This window comes from Myxocyprinus asiaticus, chromosome 39 (genome assembly GCF_019703515.2).
Source record: "Myxocyprinus asiaticus isolate MX2 ecotype Aquarium Trade chromosome 39, UBuf_Myxa_2, whole genome shotgun sequence".
NCBI lineage: Eukaryota > Metazoa > Chordata > Actinopteri > Cypriniformes > Catostomidae > Myxocyprinus > Myxocyprinus asiaticus.
In genome coordinates, this window is record NC_059382.1 from 2,411,088 (window position 1) to 2,423,083 (window position 11,996).

General features: G+C 37.6%; 1 protein-coding gene across 1 annotated transcript; it reads left to right on the forward strand.

The window, feature by feature from the left end:
- The first annotated feature begins 265 nt into the window (after positions 1–265).
- Positions 266–3,595, forward strand: LOC127429945 (uncharacterized). The gene is made up of 4 exons (XM_051679340.1): positions 266–387; positions 494–627; positions 1,498–1,722; positions 3,102–3,595. The coding sequence occupies exons 1-4, from the start codon at positions 366–368 to the stop codon at positions 3,105–3,107; spliced, it is 387 nt and encodes a 128-aa protein (XP_051535300.1). The 5' UTR covers positions 266–365; the 3' UTR covers positions 3,108–3,595.
- The last annotated feature ends 8,401 nt before the right edge of the window (positions 3,596–11,996 follow it).

Below are 11,996 nucleotides of genomic sequence, written 5' to 3' on the forward strand. Positions count from 1 at the left end.
TGTAAATGCACTATTGGGTCACTTTATTTTACTATGTCGAAGGCTTATTCATGAATATTAATCAGGTAACTTTGAATATTAAATTGTTGCCTGGGGACCTAATTAATATTCATGACGGACGCTGTCGTCATATAGTATTCGTTGCTTCGTCATACTGACTTGCCAACGTCTGCCTGTCAGCCAATCAGGTAGGTATACTGGATAAACGTAACGTCGCGTAATTAATATTCATGAGCCATGCCTTCTCCATAGTAGGATTGATGAATTCGCTCACCTGGGCGCGGCTGTTACACCTGAAAAACACAGATGTTGAGGAGTTACTGCAGTAGTAAAGTAGATCAGATTAAAGTTAGAACTGGTTCATCATGGACTTCGATCTGGATGCAGGTAAACAGCTTTATAAACAACTTATAAACATCTGAATTAAGAAACAATTGTGAACTAGTGAAACTGGTCATTTAATTCACTTTGTATTATTTGTTCATTTTTACAGCTGTTGGAGATGATGATTTGAAGAAGGCGGAGGGACAAGAGGTGGAGGGAATATTTGGCTTTGGAAAAAAAGATAAAGACAAAGAAAAGGAGAAAGAAAAAGAGAAAGACAAAGATTGCAAGGATAAGGACAAGGTATGAATATTTTATTCACTATAAATTGTAATCCATGACATCAGAATCTATTTTATTTGCCATATATGTGAAGTACCAGAATTGACCATGGTAAAACAAAAAATAATAATATTTATTTTTTTTAATAAAGACGTGTGCGCATTACAATATAATATGCAGTGGGGGTCAAAAGTTAACATTGAATATCTGGGATAAGTCTCATTTAAACCTGGAAATAAACAGAAAGTTGTAGAATAATTTTTGATTAAAACAAAGTAACATTGTGACATAAAATGAATAAGAAATGTTACATCTTCTGAACTATTTCTAAGTCACTAATCAAATAGTTAACTCGCTTCCAATGGAAACACTTACAATGTTAGTCCATGGGCTAGTGTACCAGAGGTTTTAAAAGCAGAAATGTGAATCTTGTATTTTCTTTTTAAAGCATTCATATGAATTCCTCAGTTAAATAATGTTTGGCGTTTGAGGTGTAAAGGTGTCTAAATTGACTTTAGGTGGGACTACTTTAGGTGGAGTAACGTTACCAACACAATTCATTTGTGTGCTCCATTAAACAGCCACTTTTAATGATCTAATCAGTTCCTGGTGAATAAAATCAAGCCCTGCCCTACATTTCTTCTCGTTGAATGTACTTCTTCACTCGGAAGTACATCATATAAAGGGATAGTTCACCCAAAAATTATAAGTTGATGAGAGAATTATCATTTTGGGGTGAACTATTCCTTTTAAGGATAGAAGTAAAATTTGCATTTACACATTTAGTCATTTAGCATTTCAAATGAGGAACATAGGACAAGAGGATGTGCGGCAATACAGGTTTATGGTATGCGATGCATTTGTTTTTTTTTTTTATGCATGTTTTATCAGAGTGATTACAAAGATGAGGACAAAGACAAGTGCAAAGACAAGGACAAAGATAAAGGCAAGGACAAATGCAAAGACAAGGACAAAGACAAAGGCAAGGACAAATGCAAAGACAAGGACAAGAAGAAAGATAAAGAACACAAGAAGGGTCACGGCCATGGACATGGACATGGTCATGGACACGGACACGGACGTGGACGCAGGTCCTCTTCCTCCAGCAGTGATGAGGTAACGTTAGTGCTTTAACAGGATGTTTTACCAAAAAAAATAATAATAATAAAAACGTAGCCTATTTCAGACGGGTGGGAAGTTTTGCTCTGCGGGTTTCTGAGATATATTCCCTTCCTCCTCAGATTTTCAACCAGCCGCATTCATGGTAAAATAGCTGGTATATGTACACCTGTGACTGCACATTATTTGAACTCTACATTAACGCAGCATCGTTGATCAACTCATATATTATTTGAGCTGTAAAGTTGTTTAAATGTCGTTTTTACAGTCGTTTTAGGGTTTACATTGTTACATCGTCATGGTAACGAAGATGTAAAATTGAATATAACTTTACACAGAAAAGGTTGGTCATGCTAACATCATGCAAACATGTACAATATTTATGTCTTGTGTCTATACTTTTGAAAGAGTGAGTATTTTAGCGTTTACAGATTGGCCCCATTGACTTCCTTTGTAAGTGCCTCACTGGAACACACATTTGTGCTTTTTTTAAAGAAAAGGAGGGATGAGTCGAAATAATTTTTGTGCTAATCAACATTATGTTACTAATGCTGTCGATTGAGCTTAACTTTTATATTGAACCCGGAATATTCCTTTAATAACAAGTTCTTACCCGTCTTGTCCCGTTTGGAACACGTTCCGATCTGTATTATCACATTCCTTTATGTTTCTCACTACCAGTTGACACATTTCTACTGTTGTACGGTATATACCGCCCAGCCCTACAGAAATAGGACACATATTGAGACACACCCGCACAAGAGTTCACAAAATAACTGCACATCATTCAAACAGACAGAGAGACAAACAAAGCGAGAGAGAAAGAGAGAGATGGGCTCTTTACTCAAACATACTGAACAAGTCGACAACCTGTTCTGTGAATATGTAGGTTGTTTATGTCACAGACATCATGTATTAACATATTCATTCTTAATATTGATGAGGCGTGTCCTAAATTCAAACGGCAGCATAGAATGAGAAATGCTGTTCTGTTTATTCAATTCTGCGGTTTTCATCTGCCCCTGAAAACAACATATTATACCTGTTTAAATGTGTAACTGTAGTTTAAAAATACACCTGGTTAAGTCTCTCTCACTCTTTGAATACATGCTGTGGACTCGCCCCTGTAATGCAGACAAACAGGTTTCTATCAACTGCAGGAGATGCCGGCGACTGAAAACAGATTTAAATTAGTTCTAGTGTTTCATGAATGAAGCCCTACGGGAGTAAAATGTTGTTGCTAAAGTTTGTGATGTTTAAAATGCTGCACTTGCCTCATAATGTACACACAATGAACTATTAGTACATAGCCTAAAGAAGACATTTATACATGTGTAGAAAAAAGAAAGATGACATTTGTTCTCTTTGTTTTTTAGGAATAAACCAAGACACGGGGATGCTGTTACGAAGGCTGTAAGGTTTACCGTCAAAAGTACAATTGCACAAATATGTGTTTTCTCTAGCAGTGCTTTTGTGTGTTGCTTTCAAATACTTCAGTTGTACTGATTTATAGGTTTTGTGACACACAAAAATAAAAAAAATAAAAAATTGTATTAGCTTTTGGGTTAACAAGTGAACACAAAACCACACTGAAATGCATTCAGGCAAGAGTCAACTAAACAGCTAGGATTTTAGGTGTGTATTCTGGACAAGTGTATTTTATGAAGATGTTTTTAGACATTTTGGGCATTACCTTTTCCATTTTTGCTGTGTGTTTTGTTTCATAATTGTTTAACTGTTTAGATGTTTCTGAAATGCCGTTAAATACCCTGTAATGCATTTTAGATACATTTTTTTAAACTCATATTACAAACAGATGAGTTCTTCTCAAATGTGTTAATAAACAACATGCTGCCCTTGTGACAACTTACCCCATATTGTCTGTCAACATGCCTTGCTATAGGTTACAAAAGGCAGAAGTGTGTTAAATGAACTGTATTTGTTTTACTGGACAGTCTCTGTTAACATCAAGTAAAAAAAAAATATTATAATATTCATAATATAATACCATGTAATGTTCATTTTATAGAGCATTTTTATAAACACAGTGTTATTAATCTGTTAGTAATACTGAAAACAATTTTAAATACTTGATCAGAAGTCATAATGGAAGATCATTTGAAGAACAACTTGAGTTTTGGTCCTGTTTTGCAACAGAGAAAACATACTGTAGTCTACAGAACAATACTAAAAAGTAGGCCTACACACTAAAAGATCATTCAGTTGAGCAGATAAATAAATAAATAAATAATGGTGCAAAACATGAGAACTTCTATGTCTTTTAAAGCAAGCACAGATGAAAAGGATGAAAGAACTCTTAAAGGTATTACTCGACAAGTTGATGGTTATAAGTGCCTCTTGGAGGCTGAATGTACAGCATAGTTAAAGTCAGTGTGACACACTGTAACCCAAATAGGACATGTGGCTGAGGGGAAGGGCTGAAAAGAGGATTTTTGTTCTTTTGAAGAACGTGCATTGATGAATAGTGAACAATAAGACCAGGAACATCCATTAGAAAGTTCATAGGATACATTTTGATATTGCATTTACACATTTGGCAGACACTTTTATCCAAAGTGACTTACAGTGCCCTTATTACAGGGACAACCCCCCTGGAGCAACCTGGAGTTAAGTGTCTTGCTCAAGGACACAATGGTGGTGGCTGTGGGGATTGAACCAACAACCTTCTGCTTACCAGTTCAGTGCTTTAGTCCACTACACCACCATATATTGACTTTAAAAATCACACCTTGTTTTCATACTCAACTAATTATCGTCAGTGGAAATGTAAGTTGTGGTCAAGGGACTCAGATCTAGTAGAGAGTTTTATAAAGATGTAAAGATGTAATAGTAGGAGAGAGCGGGGCACAAACGTACACTTTTTGGTTTTCTTACGTTTGTGTAAATGTACTTGGGGTTCGATGTATTTTTCTTTTTTCACATTAATTTCACACGTGTCTATTACACATATGTGGCCTTGTTTTATGAATACAGCCTATACTTTTTTCGCAATCTACCTTGAAAAAAAGAACGTGAAATGTTACAATGGCCCCATAGGCGGGGCACGTTGTAACAGGTGAGGGGCACATTGTAACAACATCATATAACAGCTTAAAACCCCCAACTGTATCTGATCTAATTAAAAAACATAGAAGATAAACTACATTTTCATGTCAATAAAAGACATCTAGTAACTTTGTCATATATAATATAGCAATAATTTTGACACTTGACAAATACAAAACAAAGCCACAGCACTGACCGAAATAATGCATGGATTGATGACAAAACACACACACACACACACATGCATTAAGGGGAATTATGTAAATTATATATCTGACTGCATGGAATTGCATATCAATTTTTGGAATTGGGGCACATTGTAATGCAGTGTTACAATGTGCTGTGTCGGCGCAACTGGGATTTAAACCTGGCTGGTTACTTCTGCTGGCTGTCTGAGAATTAAAAGACGATGTGAGATGCTAAAAGATTGGAGATTAAAATGATACCAAGTTTGCCTCATTTTAAATAAACAGTAAAAACAGAGATGAAAATGTACTTTTGTGTGAATTTTTACTTTTGCTAATTTAAAATGAACTTTTGGCGATATCTTCCAAAGTTTTTTTAATTTTTCTGAAATCTGCACAGTGTTGATATGGCAACAAGTAAACAAGTGAATTTTCGTCCCACCAGCATGTGTGGAAATATTTAAACTATGTGTGTTACAACAAGCCCTGCGTTAGTTTGTGCCTCGCGCTTCCCTACCGCCTTTCAGGTAGATTTTGCTAGATTTTGCCCTGCAGACATTAAGAACCAGTTCTGTTTTCCACAGCCCGTGGTGCATCACAGATCAAGAACCATCAGAAGTATGCAAACCTGTGAAAAAATAACAACAACAAAAAATACTACGCCCATATGAGACACCCAGACTTTCAAAAACATACATTTGAGGTGAGGCCAGAACTGCATTGGTGGGGGAACCAGTTTATAAACAGGTTTTGTTTGTTATATCAGCTCATATACAAGACCATTTAAAGCCCAAAAGTTGTTTCGCTGCCGGCCCACCAGGAAAAGACCCGGTTCTCCCCATGGCCAATCCGCCCTTGTATTTAATCATTATTTTGCTTTAGCTAATTCTTAGAATAAATGCACCTTGTAAATCCCCTCCTGGCTATCTATGCAGTTATCAAAGATCAAAACGAGATTTCATTTTTTTTTTTTTTTTTTTTTTTAATTTAATATGAATCACTCCAATGCAAAATTACTGATCCTACTATGGCGAAGGAATATCTCATGAATTAATAATTAGTTGATATCAGGAGTGCAGTCAAGATATCAAATTAACATGTATTATAAACCACGCAATCAACATGTTCATCATGCTACCGTAGCTAGAGTCTTTATTTCGCCATTTCAGCCAATCAGATAGTCGTACTTAACGAACGTCTCATTACGTCATTAATATTCATGAGCAGAGCTTTTGACCGATGTTCAATTTAATGCACGGGTGGGCGGAGGAGACAAACACACACCTAATAAGCTGTAAACTCGATCAGATTTATGTGAGGACTGATACACAAACTGAATTCTGTCATGTCAAACAAAGGTTTAAAGACACCAGTTGAAATGATCTTTGTATAGATGTATTAATGTGTTTGAAACTAAAGCACATCCTGGGATAGTTTTATTTAAAAATTAATAAATAAAATAATTATCTTTTTCTTCAGGTAGGGAGGTGAACAAGACGGAAGGCAAGGAGGTGCATGGAATATTTGAGTTTGGAAAAAAAAGGGTAAAGACAAAGATAACAGTAAAGACAATGTAAGATTGTTCATTCAGCATTAGCTATCGTTCTGAATGAACAGCACAATCAAAATAGCAAAAAAAAAAATGTTTGTTTGATTTGTTATTTAAATTGTATTGGTGCATATTGTAAGAAAGACAAACATAAATCCAAAATCAAAACCAATACAGGCAATAATACCCCAAAAGATACGGCCAATTAGAGATTTAATGTTACAATGATTTTATACTTTTTCCAAACACACAACAGATGAATGACGTTGCCAACGTTGAAAGTGTCAGATAATCCTGAAAACATTGCATATGGAAATTTACATTTACATTTACATCTATTCATTTGGCAGACGCTTTTATCCAAAGCGACTTACAAAAGAGGAAAACATAAGTGAATCATCTTAAGGAGACAGTGGTATGAAAAGTACCGTATTACAAATGACTGGTTAAGTGCTCATGGAAAAGATGTGTTTTTAGTCATTTTTTGAAGACAGAGAGTGAGTCAGCTTCACGGATGGAGTTGGGAAGGTCGTTCCACCAATGTGGTATGATGAAGCTGAAAGTCCGGGAAAGTGTTTTGGTGCCTCTTTGTGTTGGTACAACAAGACGGCGTTCCTTAGCCGACCGCAGGTTTCTGGTGGGCACGTAGCTCTGCATAAATGATTTTAGGTATGCTGGAGCAGACCCAGTGACTGTTCTGTATACCAGCATCAGAGCCTTGAACTTGATATGTGCATCAACCGGCAGCCAGTGAAGAGAGACAAGGAGTGGTGTAACATGCGCTCTCTTTGGTTCATTAAAGACCAGACGTGCTGCTGCATTCTGGATCATTTGCAGGGGTCTAATTGCACATGCAGGGAGGCCTGCAATGAGAGCGTTACAGTAGTCCAGTCTAGTTATGACAAGTGAATGGACAAGCAGTTGTGTGGCATGTTCAGAGAGGAAGGGTCTTATCTTCCTGATATTGTAGAGTGTAAATCTACATGATCTTGAGGTCTTTGAGATGTGGTCAGTGAAATTTAGTCTGTTGTCGATGGTTACCCCTAGATTTCTGACCGATTTGGAAGGCGTTATTGTAGTTGCACCCAGCTGCACGGTGATATTGTGTTCAACATCAGGGTTGGCTGGAAAGACAAGAAGTTCAGTCTTGGCTGGGTTGAGTTGCAGGTGGTGCTCCTTCATCCAGGCCGAGATGTCTGCCAGGCAGGCAGAAATTTGAGCAGTCACTGTGGTGTCGTTGGGCTGGAAAGACAAGTAGAGTTGCGTGTCATCAGCGTAGCAGTGGTAAGAAAAACCATGTGCCTGAATGATGGGTCCCAGTGATGTTGTTTATATAGAGAAGAGAAGTGGCCCAAGCACTGATCCCTGAGGTACCCCAGTAATTAGCTGATGTGGCTTGGATGCCTCACCTCTCCAGGCTACCTTGAAGGATCTACCTGAGAGATAGGAATTAAACCAGTCAAGCACAGTTCCTGTGATGCCCAGCGAGGAGAGGGTAGAGAGTAAGATCTGATGGTTGACTGTGTCAAAGGCTGCAGAAAGGTCCAGCAGAATCAGGACAGATGATCTGGATTCAGCTTTCGCCTGTCTCAGCGACTCAGTGACAGACAGCAGGGCAGTCTCGGTGGAGTGTCCACTTTTGAAGCCTGATTGATTGTCATCCAGCAGCTTGTTCTGTGAGAGATAGGCAGAGATTTGATTGAAAACTGCCCTTTCAAGTGTTTTTGCCATGAATGGGATGAGAGAGACTGGTCTGTAGTTTTCTATTTGTATGGGATTAAGTGCGGGTTTCTTCAGCAGTGGGGTTACTCGAGCCTGCTTATATGTAGTGGGAAAAGTGCCTGTAAGTAGAGATGTGTTAATTATATTAAATGAAATGATGTTAATAAGGTTGTAGTTGTCACGTAGCTGTATATTTTTAATTTCCTCCAGGTTTGTTTCCTACCCTGCTGAAAGAGAGAGAGAGAGAGAGAAACCCCAGTTCAAACAGCCTAAGCTGGTCTGCTGGTCTCTCAGCCTGGTCAAGCTGGTCTAGTTTGATGGATTTGGAGGGGTTTGGGCACTGGTCAGCTGGTTAGGCTGGGAGAACTGCTAAACCACCTTAAAAAAAAGTTCAAAAAGGTCTAAATGTTGCTTAGCCTTCAAATATACCATAAAGAATACAGGACGCAGATGGAGTTTCATTATTGGTTAAATATATTTGATATATTTTGTTAGAGTGATTCCAAAGATAAAGACAAGAAGAAGAAGAAGGACAAAGAACACAAGAAGAAGGATGGTCACAGCTCCTTCTCTTCCTCCAGTGATGAGGTAACATTGAGCTTTTCGACACAATTTAAGCCAAACACATGTAATGCATAAAACACATGAATTGCAGTGTTTGCAGTGTTGTATAGTGTTTCAGATGCACTGTCTAGGGCATGTACTTTAATCAGACCGGTGGGACGTTTTGCTTGGACTTAACCCATTCCAAGACAACATTCCAACAGTTTGATGTCGCTTATCACATCAATATCACACAGTTTGAGACACACCTGCAGAAGAGTTCCTCAAATGACTGCGCTTCATTCAGATAGACAGAGGAATAGAAAGAGAGAGATCTTTATGCAAACATACTGAACAGTATGCTGGAAGAATAGATATACCACGCCCACCTGTGGGGGGAAAACATATCTCAATTACCATAGTTACCCATTCATGTACCATTGGGGGGAAAATTATATTTCTAATAGATTTGGTCATTTTAAGGAAGAAAAACATGCCGAAAGTTTTTGCCAGAAGATACAAGACAGCAGGTAAGCATTTGCATTTCTGCAGCTGACTCAATTTTGTAGGTTTTAGTACAAGTAGGATAAGTAAATAATAAATTAATAAAGTAAATATCACAAAGTAGTTTTGTTCTACTGATATATACACAAAGTGCTACACTCTGATCCTTTCTGATTTTGCCAGGTGTTGTGTTTCGTCCTCTGGTCTAGTGTTATATTACCAATATAATTAATTATACTTTGTTGGAACTGTTTTAGCCAGTCCCCAGCCAACTGGTCTTGTGCATCTTGACTGTTTTCATACTATTGCAATCATATAATAATATTGTGATATTTAATATGAAAATTGATGCTGAAAGTTGACATAATCTCTCTTTCTGATTTTGTAGGACTAAACCAAGACTGAAGACATAGGGGGCGAGCATTCAGTGAGCATTCCTCGTTTATTAAAAAAAAGCAAAAATGACGGTTACAGTGAGATGGAAGTGAATGGGGCCAGTCCATAAATGCTAAAATATATACTATTTCAAAAGTTTAGCCACAAGACGTAATTGTACATGTTTACATGATTTTAGTGTGATAAAATGTATTTTCAAAACTGTAAAATTGGATGTAACTTTACACAGGAAGATTAGTAAGCTATTTTATCCCACTATATTGTTTATGTCTTGTGTCTATACTTTTGAAACAGTGAGTATTTTAATGTTTACAGATTGACCCCATTGACTTCCATTGTAAGTGTCTCACTAGAACACAGATATTTGCTTTTTTAAAGAAAAGGAGGGGGGCCTGGGTAGTTCAGCGATGATTGATGATGACTACCACCCCTGGAGTCGTGAGTTTGAATCCAGGGTGTGCTGAGTGACTCCAGCCAGGCTTCCTAAGCAACCAAATTGGCCCGGCTGCTAGGGAGGGTAGAGTCACATGGGGTAACCTCCTTGTGGTTACGATTAGTGGTTCCCGTTCTCAATGGGGCATGTGGTAAGTTGTGTGTGGATGGTGGAGAGTAGCATGAGCCTCCACATGTTGTGAGTCTCCGTGGTGTCATGCACAACGAGTCACGTGATAAGATGCGTGGATTGATGGTCTCAGAAGCGGAGGCAACTGAGACTTGTCCTACACCACCCAGATCGGAAATCTGCTGTGACCTCGCCCTTAAAATGCAGACAGACTAGTTTCCTGTAAATAGCAGGCAAAAATACAGGGCCGGCTCCACAGGGGGCCTGGGTGGGCTTGGCCCACCCAATCATGAACTTGGCCCACCTTGAGAACTACACCTACACCCACCCCTCCAATTGTTCGGCCCACCCGGCGGGTCCTATGGCCCACCTTACATCTTAGAGCTGGAGCCAGGCCTGCAAAAATAAGAGTTAAAATCTTGTTGGGGTGTACAGTATTTGGCATGTACCTCCACAGCATATAAAATGTATATTTATTTGCAAGATTATTGAGAGATATGAACACCAGTGGAATAAATTCTAAACTTATCAGGGAGCCAGTGGAGGGACTGCAGAATTTTTTGCTCCTTCCATTGTCGGTGCATGTTTTGGATCATTTGTAGTCAAAGGAGAGAATGTTTGCACTTCAATAATGTGTCATAGCTGATAACAGCCTCAATTTGGCCTTAAGATTCAGAGCTAGAGAGGTTTATTGTAGGACTTGGTATTCAGTGCAGGACGCTTTGACAGAGGGACATAAAGCAGCACAGTTCTCAGCCCAGTACAAACACATTAATACTGTTAGTGCACTGTACAAATGTGTCTATATGTCTGAGAATATTGCATAGTTTTTTATCAGCATAACTATCAAAAATGAAATCTGGTCTTATTTCCTACAGATGAAATATACTGTAGAGGTGAAAATAGCCTCATTTAAGCAAGGAACAATACCTTAAAACACTGATTACAGAGCAAAACAATTTATTTTACAATCAATTGCACAAATAATATCTAAACCACAATATTTTCCATGTATCACACCAATGTTTGGGTAATAATTGAGGATTTGGTGCTGACTAGATTTATCATGCTTGCATACATTTTTTATTTATTTATTTATTTTTATAAATCTTAAAGTTGACATTGTCTCTCCCTGTCTTTCTGTTGGACTAAAACACAAGGCTGAAGACGTAATACCTCCAGAAACATGATGCAAAATACCTTATAATGTGATTTGTACAGAGAAACACAGTATTTAAAATCTCTGATAATTTAAGAAAACTATATACATCTTAAGTCTCCATGAAATAGGTTTTGAAGTGTAACTTAAAACCCCTCCACCAGGTGGAGCTACTTACATGTCAAATATTTATTCGATGTCGTATGTACTGAAACACTGGAATAAATGAGACTGAGCTGGTTATTATTTTATGTCAAATTGTTTGCTGATTTAATAAACACTAGTGTAATAAAATGATCTGCATCCATTCTGTATTATATTAACTTAATCTAGCTGTCAGTTGGGTAAGTTTGGTATCATAATATACATTTTAATCTCTAACATAAACTATGTTTGGAATTGACTAGCTTACTATTTACTGAATACTGCCTAGTATACACTAGTGCCTGCTATTTTAAATAGTAAGTGAAACAGTACATTGTAAAAAATATATATATTTTGACGCTGAGTTGTATCAAAGTGCTTTTATGAGTTGATGCAACTTACAGCCTTTGAAATTTTCCAGCCAACATGTTAACTTGTCAT

Bases quoted from the DNA above. Each gene is read 5' to 3' on its own strand.
- LOC127429945 (XM_051679340.1), top strand. From the start codon at position 366: ATGGACTTCGATCTGGATGCAG. The intron at 388-493 runs GTAAACAGCTTT...TCATTTTTACAG, and splicing joins GGACTTCGATCTGGATGCAG to CTGTTGGAGATGATGATTTG. The intron at 628-1,497 runs GTATGAATATTT...ATGTTTTATCAG, and splicing joins ATTGCAAGGATAAGGACAAG to AGTGATTACAAAGATGAGGA.